The 17,308-nt window shown below is 41.8% G+C and overlaps 2 protein-coding genes across 3 annotated transcripts in view; both read left to right on the top strand.

The window, feature by feature from the left end:
- LOC144102114 (uncharacterized) overlaps positions 1-17,308 on the top strand; it is a 116,791-nt gene that overhangs the window by 86,947 nt on the left and 12,536 nt on the right. The gene's annotated exons all lie outside the window — the stretch shown is intronic.
- Positions 9,072-15,416, top strand: LOC144102115 (uncharacterized). 2 transcript variants are annotated; one of them, XM_077635407.1, is made up of 3 exons: positions 9,072-9,836; positions 12,082-12,208; positions 14,653-15,416. In XM_077635407.1, the coding sequence occupies exons 1-2, from the start codon at positions 9,583-9,585 to the stop codon at positions 12,113-12,115; spliced, it is 288 nt and encodes a 95-aa protein (XP_077491533.1). In that variant the 5' UTR covers positions 9,072-9,582; the 3' UTR covers positions 12,116-12,208; positions 14,653-15,416. The 2 variants fall into 2 exon arrangements, with proteins under 2 accessions (XP_077491533.1, XP_077491532.1); XM_077635406.1 differs by lacking the exons at positions 9,072-9,836; positions 12,082-12,208 and adding an exon at positions 12,398-12,894.

Below are 17,308 nucleotides of genomic sequence, written 5' to 3'. Positions count from 1 at the left end.
AGTTCCTGTTATTTCCACACTCTCTTTGCTGCATAAAATAAATATTCGGAAGGGCCATGGTCTGGACGACATTCCAAATGCCTTTTTAAAGCGTTACGCACTCCAGATCTCGGAGCATCTGCCTAAACTTTTCACTTTGTCTCTACAAACCAGTGAATTACCAGAAGATTGGAAGAAGGCTCGTAGTAGTAGTAGTAGTAGTAGTATGTTTATTTGGCCATATTATATACAATATGCCCTCGAGGTGAGGCTAAAGGAGGCAGACCAAGCATACCTCCTGACAAGGCCTACACCCCGATCACACATCATGGAAAACGGGGGCCGAATGGACAAAAGATAAAAAACAATGAGCAAACATGATCACAATAGAAAATAGTTAATGATAGACAATAATAAATATCAATTAACAATAAACGAAACATTTCATAATATGCACATTCAAAAAAATAATAAAGGAAACAGAACACAAACACACAAAAAAACTAAGTATACAGAATGAGCTGAAATTTAGCCGGGGGGGAAAAGAATCGTCAGTTTTTCTTTAATACAGACACACTATAACTTTCTAAAGCAATCTGAGTAAGATACTGGTAGGCATTACACAATGTTATAATTTGATAATCGGTTGTTTGTTTACCATAATTTGTTCTGGGTCTTGCAGTAGATAGGGCAACGGAACGTAGACCATACGCAACGTTTCTTGAATTATAAGTATTAGAAAAAGAGCTAAAGTCATGCTTGACTTTATAAAAAATGTGAAGAGCCAAACTAAAATTGTATTAATTAAAGAAATTGCGAACATGAAATGTTTCAAAAAGATTTGCTTCAACAGATGAACTTGAACTTAATAAACGTAGAGCTCTTTTCTAGAGAGAAAGCAATTTGTATGAATCAGTTTTGTTGCTTGTACCCCAGACTAGGTTGCAATACACCAGGTGAGAATGAACAAGGGCAAAATATAACTGTTTTTTAACTTGTAATGGGAGGAGATGTCTAACACGATAAATAACATAAATAGATCTGGCCATTTTTAGTCTAATGTAGTTTATATGATCACTCCAACCCAAATCGCTACGAAAAAACACACCAAGGAACCGGCAACTATGAACTTGCTCGATGTTAAAGTCATTAAAAAATAGTTTGATGTGATGATCTAATGGTTTGTTTTTTGGATGGAAGAGCATAAACTTTGTTTTGTTTACGTTTAATTGAAGTTGATTAACATAGAGCCAAACCGCTAACTCCTCAAGCCAGGCATTACATTGGTGTTCAATTACTTGGAGACTGGAGCCGGAAAAAAAGACATTAGTATCGTCGGCATACATCATGATGTTAGGAGTTAATGGAATGTTTACAATGTCATTAATATAGAGAATAAATAAAAGTGGTCCCAAAATTGAACCCTGAGGGACACCGAATTTTATCATACCAAAACTGGATTTTACATCATGAATCTTGGTGTACTGTATCCGTGCAGTTAGATAACTTTCCAAAAGTGAATTTGCCACTCCACGGATCCCGTAAGTCTTTAATTTATGGAGCAGTATTGTGTGTTGCACAGAATCGAAAGCTTTGCGTAGGTCAAGAAAAATTCCAACAAAAAAAAGCTTAGTTTCAAAATTGTTAATTATAGAGTTTTTAATATCTAACAGAGCAGATTCTGTTGATTTACCGGCCTGAAAGCCATACTGTTGGGGGCAGATAAGATGTTTAGCTTGTAAGAAATTGTTTAGTCGCCTATAGAGTACACGCTCAGCTAACTTCGAAAACAGTGGCAATACCGAAATAGGACGGTAATTATTTGGGTCATTTTTGTTGCCTCCTTTGAATAAAACGGTAACGCGCGCGACTTTTAATTTGCTAGGGAATACACCAGAAAGTAGTATTCTGTTAAAAATATGCGTAAGAGGGCCAGCAATAATATTTACAGCACATTTGATAGGAAAAGCAGCAACTTCGTCATCTCCAGGTGAGCAGGTGTTCCTAAATGAATTAATGATAGAAATAACTTCATCCACTGAAGTAGGGGACAAAAATATAGATTCAGTACTGCAAGAGGGTAAGTATGAGTCGACAGTCCGGGTTGAATGACAGCTAACAGAAGGTCGGTATGCTCCGGCAGCTAAAAAGTGTTCATTCAGCATATTGGCAAGTGAAACTCCAGCATAATTCACCCCATTGACTTTCAGCTCAGAGGGAAGACAATTCTTCCTGTTCCCTATAATAACGTTAATACCTTGCCAAAGTAATTTAGGATTGTGTAAGATTGACGAAAACTTATTAATATAGAAAAAAGATTTAGCTTTCTTTAGATCTGAGTTTAATTTATTTCGAAACTTCTTAAACTTAACTAAATCATCCGGGCATCGCGTTTCCAAAAAACGAGAGAACATTTTGTTCTTTTCTTTAATTTGTTTCAAAAGTGCTCCTGTCATCCATTCTTTTCTAGCCTTTCTATGTTTTTTTATAGTTTGAGTTGGGAATGCGGCGTAATAGCATTTAAGCAGCTTCTGAATAAATATATCATAAGCACGGGACGAGTCATTTTCACCATATACATCTACCCAATTAATTGTAGACAACAAGTGACAAAATCTGGAGATGCTCTTTTCATCGTTAACTCTACGAGCGTGAACGGGTTTATTCAATTTGGTCGTATCAGGAAAAAGTGAAAAGAAAGGCAAGTGGTCACTAATACCAGAAGAAAAAACACCGGATATGCAACTCTGAGGTGGGAAATTAGTGAAGCACAAATCAATTAATGTTTCAGAGTGCAAGGATATGCAAGTAGGCAATTCAATAGTATTGTCACAGCCATTAGACAGCATTATTTCATTTAAATTAATCTTCAGAGCGTTATCCACCAAAAAGTTAATATTGAAGTCACCTAGCACAATGATACGCCAGTTGTTTTGGTTTGCAAACTTCAGAAAACAATCAATGAAGCGAAAAAAATTGTCAGAATTTCCTTGAGGGGGGCGATACACAACCATAATAGCAACTCTATGAAAAGCAATGCAGACAGTTTCAAAATCAGTACAAACAAGTGAATAATCCGACAAGACCTCAAAGCACAAATAATTTTGCACATATAAAGATACACCACCACCACGCTTTCCATCTCGAAATACTGAAATGGGTTTGTAACCAGGAAACTCGCTGACATCTGCATTTGAGGTAAACCATGTTTCAGTGAAGGCAATAAGGTCAAAATTAAAGTTCAGTTTAGTTAATTCAGCTTCTACTTCTTCTGATTTATTTTTTAGGCTTTGACAGTTCAAGTGGTAAAGAGATAGTGTGTTGCGAGGATTGTAAGCACCGTCCTTTAGAAAGTCGGTGAATGACTCGGCAGTAAAATAAGCCATTGTTGAGCAGGCGTACTACGCAGACTCGCAGCAACAGTGATTAAACCACCTTATCAATGTCCTCCTCACAAGCGATCCTGATGGCTCGTGCACCAGGTTGCTTTCGAGCGTAGATCTTTCCTTCCTTAGACCAGACGAAAGCGTACTTCATTTCCTTAGCCTTCATTTTAGCGAGCCACAGTAAATTCCTGCTAGAAGCCATCAGGTTATCAAAGAATCGAATGTCATCTTCGCATTCTTTGCGCTTTGAAATCCAGTCTGTTTTTGTGGATCGGTTGGCAAAACGGATCAAAACCACAGGCACCTTGTCTGGTTGAGATGGAAGGCGGTGTAGCCCTTCAATGTCCTTTGCAACAAGTGTGGGCAAGTCAAGCTTCACAGCAAGGCTGTCTACTTTGCTCAGTAAATCTTCACCATCTGTCACAGGTATTCCATGTATTTCCATGTTTTGCCGCCTACTGTACTGGCTCAGATTGTTCAATTCCTGACGCAGTTTTCGAATTTGCTGCCCGTCCTGGTTTGCCTCAATGTCGTCAACTCTCTTACGCAGGAGCTCGATTTCCTTGTCATGCCTATTAGATACTTCGAGCAATTTGTCATATGTGTCAGACATATGTTGTACAGACATTTCAATGCTTGAAACGGTTTCCTTCAAAGATGTCAGATCATCCACTTTGGCCGTGAGATTTGCCAAAGCCTTACTAATCTCAGCAAGCTGTTTGCATAGGACAGCAGAAGATGCATTACTGCTGCTATCCTGACTGCGAGACGCCGAAGATAGACGTGTCAAGCATTTCAAGGCTTTTCTTAATTCAGCATTTTTTGCTTTGAAACTCCGCTCCCCAACCCCTGCACACTTCCCTATATGAAACCTTAGACAGCAATCCGCACAAGTCATAAATTCTTCACCATCTATAATGTCTTCGTAGCATGCTGAACAAGGATCAAACTTTTCAGATGACGTTGCAAGCAAGACACTAGACCATGGGCAGCAGTGGCAGCAGTGGCGGCAGTATGCACTGGCAGCTTAACAACAATAAGAAAAGACAACTAACCTGCAAATTCAAAACAGTTGTTTGAGCACTCTTGTGCAGCAACGTGCCACCGCCACCGCTGCCCGATGTGTGAAGGCTCTCGACGACTTGCGCAGCCTTATAGCCAGAAGGAAGGGGCGTATCTTCACGTGATGACAGCACGATAGGCAGCCGCACACGGTGCGTCAACGAAGCCAGCAGAATGCAGATCGCGCGTGATACGGATATTCTTGCAGACGGACAGCAGCGAAGGAACTGCAAATTCAAAACAGTTGTTTGAGCACTCTTGTGCAGCAACGTGCCACTGCCACCGCTGCCCGTGTTGTGCCAATTCATAAAAAAGGGGACAAGTTACTCGTAACTAATTACTGACCGGTATCTATTATCTCTACATCCTGTAAGCTTTTAGAGCACATGGTGGCCGGCTTAATAATTGACTTTTTAAATGAAAGAAATATTCTGTCACCTTTTCAGCACGGATTCAGGAAGGGTATGTCAACCATCACTCAACTAGTTACGACTATTGATGATTTTCTTAGAGTGCTGGATAGCTCGGGACAAATTGATGTTCTTTTTTTGGATATGGCTAAAGCTTTTGATAAGGTGCCTCATTCAAAACTCCTTTATGAATTACAGTTACTTGGTATTCCGTTTTATCTTATTGAATGGGTCAGAGCATATTTAAGTCGTAGAACTCAGTGTGTTGATGTAAATGGTACTCTTTGAATCCCTCCCTGTTACTTCCGGTGTTCCCCAGGGTAGTGTGTTAGTACCTTTGCTGTTTTTAATATATATAAATGATTTAATAGATGCCTATCCTCCGTCTGTGTCAATAAGATTGTTTGCAGATGACTGCGTTGTATATAAAAAAATAACATCAATTGAAGACCATCAATTGCTTCAAGAATCTTTGCTCAAAATATGTCACTGGTGTAAGGAATGGAACATGGATTTAAATATAGATAAGAGTACTTCTCAGAGTTACGAGAAAAAAAAAATGTTAGTCATTATCAATATTGCCTTCACCACAGCCACAATAGAGAGGTTTCACAATATAAATATCTAGGAATTACTCTTAACAACCGATTAACCTGGGGCACTCATATTTCTAAGATCTGTTCAGCTGCTTTCTCTAAGCTTTGTTTCTTGAGACGTAAATTAAAACATACTCCTCAAAATATTAAGCTTTTGGCTTACAAAACTTTTGTCAGGTTCAAACTTGAATACGCTTCTGAAATTTGGGACCCGCACACCAAGAAAGATATCTATCAATTAGAGCTCATCCAGAGGAAGGCAATACGTTTCAATTTTATAAATATAGAAGGTCTGACTCTCCAACACAGCTCATGAAAGACAGTAACATTCCGTTGTTCTGTATACACGCAGAAAAGTTAACCTTATTTCTTTCCTTCATAAAATTATAGCTGGTAAGCTTAGCATTTCTCCCCCTTCATTCCTCAGGCACTCCACTCCTCGACGGACCCGCCATAGTAGGGAGCACTCCTTACAGCCTCTTTTTGCCAAAATAAACGCATTTAAAATGCACAGTTCTTTCCCTCAAACACTAGCAGATTGGAACGCACTCCCTGAATCGATTTTTAACTCTTGAAACGTGGAACAGGTGCTAAAAATTTTTTTGCTCAACTAAAAAGGAAGAAACTCTATTTTTTCCCCCCTTTTTTTCAGCATGTATTTTTTCTCTTTGCTATGTTCATCTTCATGGTCTCATTTTTGCTGTGTGTCACATGCAATGTTTTCACGTGGTGTTGCAATTTGTTTTTTCATGCCCCTCCTGCTTGGGCCAAATGCTGGCCTGCAGTATTCTGAAATAAATAAATAAATAATGGTATCACTCCATGTCTGCAACGTGAGTGAGAAAACCAGAGATGTGCACGCCCCTTATGACAAGGTTTGCTTAAACAATATGAAAATAAAAAGAGTGAGCTACATGATTGAGTTAACAATGTTAGAAAAATTACCATGCGCACGTGGCCTGCTAAAGATCGCAACAAATATCCGTACAGTTAGGGCCTTTCGCTTGCGTATTTTTTTAATTAGGGGTAAAAGTTGGGCTTAATTTGAAATTGAGCCTGTTCAAAATGTGCCCCCAGAATTCAGTTTATTTTGGGGGGGTCAACTCCGCAAGAAAAAAAAACGTAATGAAGAGCAGAAAAAAAAAAGCTGATCGAAAATCGTAAACAGGTCACCTTGCGACAATCGCTATCAGCTGATGCTGCTACTACACTCAGTTTAATTTTTTGTTAATGAAAATAGCTGTGCTTGCTTATCCTATGTCCAAATAGTGGCATGCATTCAGCATCAACATCGAATGACCCTTCTTCTGGCTAGCAGGGAGGATGGGCAGGAATCGGACCCCGGCCGATCACGCTTTCCATTTGATGTTCATAGAAACCTGAGATGAGTGGTGACTCAGACTGGAAAAGCGGAGAGCCATTGATGATGATGATGATAGTGTGGCATAGCCCTTTGTAGTGGGCGGGCACAGATTTGTGTCCTATCTTAGTAAAAAAATTAAAACAAAAAGGAAACGAGAAACAAAATAAAACGAAGCACACACAACCAGGAATCGCAACACAACACAGGTGCACTGCGACTACATCTCCTATTACCACTGCGCTATCTGCCCCATTGCTGTTGCCGGACCTTCGTGATGAATGCAGCTTTTTTGGTTGCACCGCGCTCACCGTCCTCGTCCTCTTCGCCTGCCTCAAATCCCAACGCATGTTGGAAGGTGGTGCCACCTATGGCACGTGTGGAGGCCGACATACACTCGATGGCATTCGCAAAAGTTAGGCCCGGGGCGTGCACAGCCTTCCACAGCTCACAAACCCCGTCTCATATCGACTACACCCCCGCAGAGAACGTTTGCGCAGAATGCAGCGGGCGCGCTGGGAGGAGAACGGGCAGACATACTAGCAGAGCAATTTTCAGAAGCCTCTAGTTCCTCACACTTCACACATTTATTTTAATGTAAAAAAACAGCTGAAAAACAGTCAGCCTTGTAACAACCTAATTAAACTTCAAGAAATACATGTAGTACTGTCGACCGGTATGCAGACACCACCTGGCCCCTATAAAATACATTACGAAATGCTCGTCCACCTCTCTGAAGCTGCCGTAGAGGCCCTCTTGAAATTCTTCAACAAAATATGGAAATTGGGAAAATTAGCGCAAGCATTGAAAAAGCTGTTATTGTACCATTCCTAAAACCTGGAAAGCCGTCAACCTCTGCTAGCAGTTATAGACCAATAGCACTCACAAGTTGTCTCGCAAAATCTTTTGAAAGTGTCTTGAATATTAGCTTAATGTTTGTCCTCTAATCCCGCGAACTGTTCGACATCCAGCAATGTGGATTCAAGAAATCGTGTTCAACAACTGACCATCTTGCCTGTCTTAAAAACACTGTACAATATGCATTCATACACTAGCAACTCTGTCTGGCAGTATTTTTCGACTTTGAAAAGGCTTATGATACTACCTGGAGGTTTGGAACCTAGTGAACCTAGGTATCCATGGCAGGATGGTTAACTGTCTCAAAGACCTTTTTTCAGATCGTTCAGTTCATGTATGCCTAGGTTGACACTTTCTAAAAAATTCAACCAAGAAAATGGGGTTCCATAGGGTTGTATTCTAAGTACCATGCTCTATAAATGAATTCCATTGCGAAAAGTATTCGAAAGTGCATCATGAATTCCATATATGTTGGTGACCTTCAAATAGCATGGACATCCTCTTCACTTTATTACCTTAAAGGCCCCCAGAATTTGGGGGTATTACATAGGGTTTGGTTACATGTCTAAAGCAGATATAATAAACAAAGAAAACACTTAAGGTGCATGAATTATTCGCTGTTAATGTAGTAACGTAGTAATGTTAATGTAGTAATGTTAAAGTAGTGTGTTAATGTAATAACTAAACAATTGACAAATGTTGATAGACAGGTGGTTGCGGCGATGTCGCAATCAACCTGCGAGCGAGAGATACAACTGATTTTAATTAGACTTGTGGCTTGGGCAGACAGATTTGGGTTTAAGTTCTCTCCACAAAAAACGGTAGCTGTTTTCTCAATCAAAAGGGGTTTGCTGAGTGATCCCACCCTGCTCCTCAATGAAATTATACTTCCAGTAAAACAAGAGCATACATTTTTAGGCATAACATTCGACAAAAAACTCACATTTCTACCGCACATAAACACGCTAAAAAAGAAAGCCTCACAGTTTCTAAGCATACCCAAAGTGCTCTCAAGGAAACATGGGGGTCTGATAGAGCATGCCTCCTGCACATTTATCGCTCTTTGGTACAGTCGTCCTTAGATTATGGATGTATTGTTTATGGTCGAGCAAGACGGTCATACCTAAAAAAAAATTGGATCCAGTGCAAAACTCAGGCCTACACCTCTCATGCGGCGCATACAGAACATCTCCCATAGTCAGCCTCTGTAGAACAAATGAACGTCCTCTTGAAGCTAGAAGAACCACTCTGATTTGTTCGTATATTCTTATTTTAAATATAAGGTCTCTACCAGAACACATCGGCTATCCAGTTGTAATGAACTGTCCTTCAAGAATAATACTCGACAACAGACCGCAAGCCACCAGGTCTCTACTCTTGCGATTTGAAGATATGTGCCAGGATCTCGACGTACTGGACACATTACATGGTGCTGCACAAAGGCGAGATTCACTTCCTCCATGGTACAATTTTCCTGCAATATGTGATGTCACTCTTACACAGCTCCACAAAAAACAAACTCCACAAGAACATATCTTAAGGAATTCCTTGCACCTGAGGAAAAATACATGGGCTTTGTGGGTTTTTACACTGATGGTTCGAAAAGAAATGTCTACGCTGGAAGCGCAGTAGTACAAGGAAACTGGGAGGAAACTACAACTTCCACAGTGTGCATCCATCTTCACTGCCAAATGTTACGCAGTCTCCTTGGCCGTAAAAAAAAAAGTGAGAACCTCACAAACAGCATTATTTACACAGACCCGCTAATACCGCAATTATACAGGCGACCTTAACCACAGTTAAGGCAACTACGTTTCTCCGTAACTATAGTTAGCTGTGCTCACACGGCAGACGAAACTGCAGTTACGCCACCTAACCACAGTTACCCAAACCAAGCTTGCCGACTTCCGTTTGCTACCTTAACCGACAAGATGGTGGCGCCTGTGGCAGCAGCAACATCGAACGACTCGTCCTTCGAGAGTTGTGTCATCTGGCCTGATTCAACAACCGCGGCCCTGATACGCATCTGGGAGGACCATCTACCTACGCTGCGCGGTAGCACGCGCAACGCTCGGATATATACTGCAATTGTAGCGGAAGTGAATGCCAGGCTACCGCCGGGAGAAGGCCCATACACCAGCAAACAAGTGAAGCTGGAAATGGAAAACCTCAACAAGGAATACCAGTAAGTGCGACCTTTACTGAACGATGCTCGTGCCATCAGGTTCTTGGCGCTGTTTTCATAGTGCAGCTGAACTGCTTACGTCAGCCTCACATGTGGGATAGTAGCATGTGTTGTCGCTGGAGCAATGCATCGATTCTCTTCGCCGTCGTTGCACAGTTCTGGAGTGTCGAAGACAATCTTAAGAATGCATTGTTGAGGTAGTAAAGACTCGAGAGTAATGACCCCAGGCAGGAGCAGCATACGCAGCACTTAGAATCTTCGCTTGTGCACGCGTGCTCGGCGCAGCATGCAAACTTCGTCTTCTTTGTTACACATATGTTATTCGTCGTTGTTATTTGCAAATTGCAAGCTGCTGCGCTGACAGCACTGCTGTACGCGTCGATATTTCTGGCCACCTGCAAGAGCAACAATGTAGTTAATTGAATTTCTAGATTTATTTCATATTTCTTTATCAGGCTAAACAGTGTACTAGCAGCATTTGTGAAGTAGTATACACAGTGCAGCTGGGAAAGATCTATGAAAGAAATAAATCTAGAAATTAACCAAGTAAGATGTTGCTAGACGACAATAGTTGAACCATAATGCACAGTCGTGGCTTCAGTTGCAAAGCTGCAACTAGCAGGATTTAGTTTAGCCACATTGCAAATGTAAATTGCATTCATTAATTTCACCAGTACCTGTTCATATGCATTAGACTAGGGGTGTGCGAATATTGAAATTTTCGAATATGAATCGAATACAAATATGAAAAAAAATGGCTTTGAATATCGAATCGAATATCTGTTCAGTACAAAAAAATTCAGAAAACGATGAGCAAGCAAACGTTGTTGCCCTTATTTTTTCAAAATAGTGTATGGTCTTTGCAACTAAAATAAACAAAACTAGATTGCCTCAGTACCATATAAAAAAAACATAATGTGCACAGAAATGTATACTACTTGATTAGACAGCATAACAGTATCCAAACTATAATGAGGTCATGCAAAACAAAATCCATAAAATGACAAGACTGGCAATAAAAAATAACATGACGAATATTAAACCTCATTCATTTGGAGTTCAAGGGACCCGAAGAAATGTGCGGTTCATCTGAAGGCCTCTGTTAATAAAATTGCACCCCCCTCTAAAAAAAATGCTGCCGAAAATGCTGAAGATGCAGTAAGGCCTTATGAGGCGGCTCCATCGCACTAACACCTGTAAGTTCTTGACTAGCTACCCGTTTTGGAGTGCTGGAAGAACACAAATACAAATGCAAGCAAGGGGCCGGGGAACACACGCGTCGGAGCGGCGAGGCGGTTTATAAAAAGGAAAAAGAAATGAGCTGCGCGGAGCTGGGACAGGACTATTGGCGAATGCGCGGGCCGACATTTGAAGTTGTCGCGGGGCAGCGGTGAAGCTCAGAAACCGAAACTACGCAGCCAGGCTATTTTTTCGCCCTAACGACAGAGGCCTTCCGATTGTTGCCATGCCTGCCGTTACGCCCGCTAAAGAGGTGTGCGGGTTACAATGCACCATGCAATAGGCGAGATCTTAACAGGATCGCTTGCCCTATTGTGACTACTCAACGCGCCCCTTCAGGAGGCTCCCGCGGCCTTCCGCAAGTAGGCTTTCTAGCATAGCGTAGTTTACAAAACGGGATGGCAGAAGTCACACTTGGAGCGTTATGAAGGCGACAGGCCTCATTCTTCGGATGTGGGCATTAAATATGTAACGTATTACCGAAGGATAAAAAAAAAGCGCGATTTTGCGTTGCGATTGTTCGAAGCGGGCCGGCGGCCATCTTGTTCGCAGCACGGGGGATATGTGGGAAAGCCCACTTGGGGAAAACTCACGAGGTGAAGCCTTGCGGCGTCGGGATGCGGTCGGTCCGTGTGATGAACGGCGGAGAAGGAGCGGGCAGGACCTCTGTATTGTTTTCCTGGAATTTTTAACTCAATTATCGGCTAATTTGCCCAGATACTGTGGATTTGCCACGGTCGAATTTATGAAAGTATGCGCAGTATACGATCGCTGGCGAGTATTCGGGAATTTTCGAATATTCTGAAATTCGCGAATATCAATTTTCGAATACGAATCGAATATCAAACATATTCGATTCGTATTCGAAATTTCGAATATTTGCACACCCCTGCATTAGACTCTTATCTAAGAAATTTTAGTCTTGCGTTGAGAATGTGTACAGTGAAGCTTAATCCACTTAGAGAAATGCTGTGATCACAACCTTCAAATGTTTTTATTTTTCCAGGCAGCTGAGACGCACAGGCACTTCAACTGGGTAGCCTGTTGTCCCATGGATCTTCTACTGGCAGCTCCACAGTTTCCTCGGCTGCCTTCCCATCAACGATGATGGGTGAGTCAAGGAAAGTTTAGAGGTAATTTGTGATTTATAACATTGCGTGTTATCTGTCATTCAGATCACTTCAGAATTATATTGCTGTTCATTTCTCAGTGTGGAACATATACTCATTATAAAATGCCGGCCAACAATAGATAATAAAGAACAGACTCGAGCAGTTGTGTAAACCACTCCCACAAAAATGAGCTTCCACGTCTACATTTTTGCCTTGTGCTGTTGTTCTTTGTCATGAAGCGTGAACCAACTAGCCAAGCAACTCCCACTGCTCGTCCATAAATCCTTGTTTTTTTTCTAGCAGTTCTACATATCGGTAAATAGCTGGTTGTCTCCCCATATACTTAATGTTACTATGCCAGAGTAAAGACCGCTTTGTTGTACAGGGAGTTCAATTGCACATTGCTAGTTTAGGTTACGTCCTTTTTCTTCAGGTGGGAATCTTATGTCAAAAGGCGCACACTGCGGATGGATACGACTTAAGTCTCTAGTAAGATGAAATTATGGTACGCACAAGAATTTCGGTGTCTTTATTTGCATGATATATTAATATTGCTAGTGCTGCATGACAATTCATCTTTCACACCTGTGAACATGCAGCTTCACCTTCATCCTTCTCTCTTGTAGATACCCAACAACACCATTGATTCCATTAGCAACTGGGCTTGGATACAGTGGAGTAATGCAGCAACCTGTGGATCATAAGCTGTTAGTGTGAACTGTTGTTTCTCTACAGGGACACTGAACGGAAGTAGCAAAGTGGAAAATAAATCTCTATGTAATATCTGTAGTGTCCAAGTAATTCAATAAAACATAGTGGTGGGCTAGTTGGTTATTCATACTTGGAACGAACGACAGTGTAAAAAAGGACAACCACAGAAGAGAAGTGTTCTTTGTGTCGTATCCTCTTTTGTGGTTGTCCTTTTTTGCCCAGGGGCTTTTAAGGTAATAAAGTGAAGTGAAGTGAATACATTCATTTGCAGGTTCAGTGCTGTCTATTGCTTCTTTCTGTATCCCCCATTTTTCGTGCTGTTTTTAAGCCTTGAATGATGAACCAACTGACCCAGCAATCCTTCTTTTGGAGTCATGTTGACGTTGACGAGGGCTTACCATTGGACAGGCTCGGGGGGGTTATGTAGCGTAAGCTACCCCCACAACCATGAGCATTAATTAATGGCAATGGGGAGCCGAAATGGCACTTGCGTCTTAAAATCGCAGCGACTTGTCGTCCCAGAGTTCGCACCTCACCTCCCATGTACTTTTGTTCAACTCAACCTCATCAGCTGGCTTTACCCTTGGTCAACCATGCCCCACATGCTTGCGCATGGTTAACATATTGCTTGTTATTGACTTTGATCAGCTTGGTATACTGTCTTGTTCAGCTGTTCATTCATTTATTTATTTGTACTTACTGCGAGCCATAACTTTGGCCCAAGCAGGAGGGGCACATAATTATAAAAGCATAAAACCATTAGCCACAACAGCTACAAGTCATTTAAAGGACATAAAATCTAATATTCATCACAACACCAACACGAGGAGCCGTACAAAAATCCTCCAACTTCTTCACAAAATATTTCGAGTCACATAAACCTAAAGGAAAGCGATTGCACTCCGCAACAGTATTCAGGAAAAAAGTGAACTGAACCCATTGCTTCATGTGAAAGTTTGGGCTAGGGAATCCTGATGTACAGCCTTCCTGATTTTTAATAATATAACGGGAGCGTCTACCAAACTGGTGGTCAGCGCCTTATAACGGCGATAAGCGTGCAACACGGCGAGAGTTCGCGCATGCGCACTAAGGGAGAGCGTCATCTGCTACGCTGTTCCGATCACGAGGACACACGCCCTACCACAATATCTGTTCGCAAAAAACCGGCGGGCAGTCGAACACATGTGCATGACTAAGATGTGACACTGGCAATGGTTTCCATTTGCTGCTGTATTTCCTTCCTTTATTTTTCTTATTTTAAATCTGCTTTACCAGCGCGGCCTCCAATAATCGGAAAAAAAAGACGGAAAGCACGTCTCAGTGTCACATATTAGTCATTAGTCAAGCACATGCGGTCTACTGCCTGCCGGGTTTTTTGCTAAGAGATGCTGTGGCAGGGCGTGTGTGCTCATGATCGGAACAGCGTAACAGACGACGCTCTCCCTTCGTGCGCGTGCGTGAACTCTCGCTGTGTTGCACACTTATCGCCGTTATAAGGCGCTTATAAGCAGTTTGGCCGATGCTAGCGCTATATTATTAAATATCAGGAAGGCTGTACATGTTGGGATCTTCATATATCTATTTAGTTATGTTCAGGAAAATAAAAATTTGAACCGCTGCCTTCTTTCCAGTTTGGCCATCACAAGTTTGTGTTTTTGTAATATATTCTGGAAGCGGATGATTGCATTATATTAGGACACATTTAACCTCTGTTCTGAGATAACATGCTGTCTTGTGTGTTTCATCATGTGCAGCTGCCAGTTGTCAATCAGGCACCAGGCGGCTCAGAAGTGCTCCTGTGATGGGAGGACAGCCTGCCTGAAGGAAGCAGCAGAGCCGACCTCTCACAACTTGTGGCCAGCTCCCCCATTTGCAGTGCCAGTGCTGCAGTACCTGTACTGCAAAGCACAGGCAACAGCAGCAGCGACACAAGCAGAGCCAGTGCTGGCGCAAGTGGCAGTGTCACTGCAGGGACAAACAGCAGTGCCGGTGCTGGCGCAAGCGCCAAAAGAAGGGAACCATAAAAGAGCCACAACAAGCGACAAGGATCTGCTATAGAGCAGCTAGTTGCCCTCCACAAAGGAGAAAGCGAGGCAGCAGCAAAGGTCAACCACAAGCACACAAAATACGCAAGAAAATGGTGCGCCTCCAGAAGGAAGCGAATGCCAAAAATGCAAGCATGGTGGAACTGCTTGCAAAATTTTTAGACAACAAAGAAAATAATAACTTGCTCAATAAAGATTGATAAAGAGAAGAGCTGCAAGTTATTTGATTTTCCATGATATTACAGCATGTGATGAGATGAAGTCAGATCTTTCACTGCTGAAAGTTTTGTATTGTGTTTTAAACAGTCAATTGTGTTGTGCGGGCTGGCTACTGTGGCAGCTTGCAGTATTAGTTATTAACAGAGCACGTGCATACACTACAGCGGTACACAGGTGGAAGTGCAATAATCAAAAAGCCTGTTGCAAGTACATTGCTGCTGCTCTCGCAGTAACACTCCACCTGCTTCTCCACTCAGAACCACTGGCTGTTGCATGTTCACCAGGAACTGTTTGCTACAAGGCTGATATTTTTCTTGCAACATAACTGCTTTTTTTGGGGGGGGGGGGGGGGGGGGCAAGTGATAGAACAGTGGGGAATTTGACAACAGGAAAGTATTAATGACATGAAATTGTTCATAGAAAGCGTACCTTTGGTTTAACAAGTTAGGATGGGAATGTAATGAAATTTATCACACTGAGCTTTTTCAAAGCTCTCACCATTGGGTTACATTTACATCACATTTTTGTGTTTGCTTTGTTTGTGGATGATGTGAGCAAAAGTATGAAGTTTCCACCTGTGACCGACATGATTTCGTTACATTCATGAGCAAAAAGAAAAAATTTCTCGCAGCTATTGCTTAATCTTTGACTAGATATAAAATGTTCACTGTAATATGATTGTAAGCACCAACAGCTTTTTTGGTCATAGCTATCCGCTTCCACTGGGCTAGCATCAGGTGCATATTACAGCCTAGCGAAAAAATATGGTGATACCCAGGGGGCCCTTATTGGAAACGTCTATATAGTGAATGCATTTCATTCACTATACTGCTTTCAGAATAAAGTTGAATGGAAAAAGGAGGATTGTTGGGCCAGTTGGTTCATGATTCAAGACTGAAAACGGCGTGAATAACGGGACAAGATAGAGAGAAGCAACACACACAGCACCGAACTTACAACTGAGTATTTCATGCGAGAGCGCAATAAATACAGGAAGTACGCATAAAAAACTAAACGAACACCATGATATAAGATTGATACTATTGCAGGTCAATATCTAAAAAGGCTATCTCTTTCTCGATAAGCGAAGAGACGGCACGCTCAAGCACTTCTCACCTCTCGTGTGGATGACGAAAGCTTCGTATAGTTCTCGTTTTTGTTTGCTTGCGTACGTGCTCAACAATTTGCTTTTGTTGAACTGGGGAGTGCATTTGCATGTTGTCACATGTTGTCCTGCAGCACTAAGCACGTGACACAATATGTTGACTGCAAAAGCAACGTGATCTATGAAATCCCTCTGTCATGCGGTGCCACTTATGTTTGCCAGACTGACAGCTGCTTAAATGACAGATTAAGAGAGCACGCTAATGATGTCAGTGTAGGCACCCAAGAAACACAAAACCTCCTCAAAATCTCCCAGAAATATCCCATCAAGACATTTGGAATGTCCCCAGGAGGTTCTCATTTTTCCCGAAGACGTCCAAAAAACGTCCCCACATCTAGCCGTGTCCAAAAAGTTGTGCGTCCCAGGGACAGCCTCAAAAGGTTAATGCTAGATTTCTCGGCTATGGTTCAATAAAATTATTTCTTCTTTTTCATGCAGACATCAGGCATCTAAGCGCACATATGTGCCAAATTTCAGGCACATGCTTACGTTACAGGTGGTGTAATACATCTGTCAACTCGCGTGAATGCTTGCTGGCTAGGCCATTCAGACTTACCTGTTTACATGAAATGTGCTTTAACCAGGTGAAAATTTGGGCTGGTTGGTGCATGATCTTGTGACGGAAGCAGCGCAGCACGAGACAAAGAGAGAGGCGGGACACGACGCTGAATAACAACCAGGTTTTTAATGCACGTTCGTCGAATATATACATCTCGCTCGTATAAGAAGGAAAAGAAAAGCATGAAAAACGCATAAGAAGTACACGTGGTGAAATATTAAGACATCGCACGCCAATAATCAATTTCTCTGTCACGAAGCGCTATATCCAAGCGCTATCGAAGGAAATAATGATTCAAAATGTCGCCCGATCCCGCCCATATAACAGGAAATAGCAGTGCAATACAGATGTAATTTCAGTTTATTAGATGTGCTCTTTGCATTTAAATCAATACAAACAGGAGATCCATATGTATGCACCAT

Source organism: Amblyomma americanum, chromosome 8 (assembly GCF_052857255.1).
Source record: "Amblyomma americanum isolate KBUSLIRL-KWMA chromosome 8, ASM5285725v1, whole genome shotgun sequence".
NCBI lineage: Eukaryota > Metazoa > Arthropoda > Arachnida > Ixodida > Ixodidae > Amblyomma > Amblyomma americanum.
Note: the sequence above shows the minus strand (reverse complement) of the source record. Positions and strands in the feature narration are given on the sequence as shown.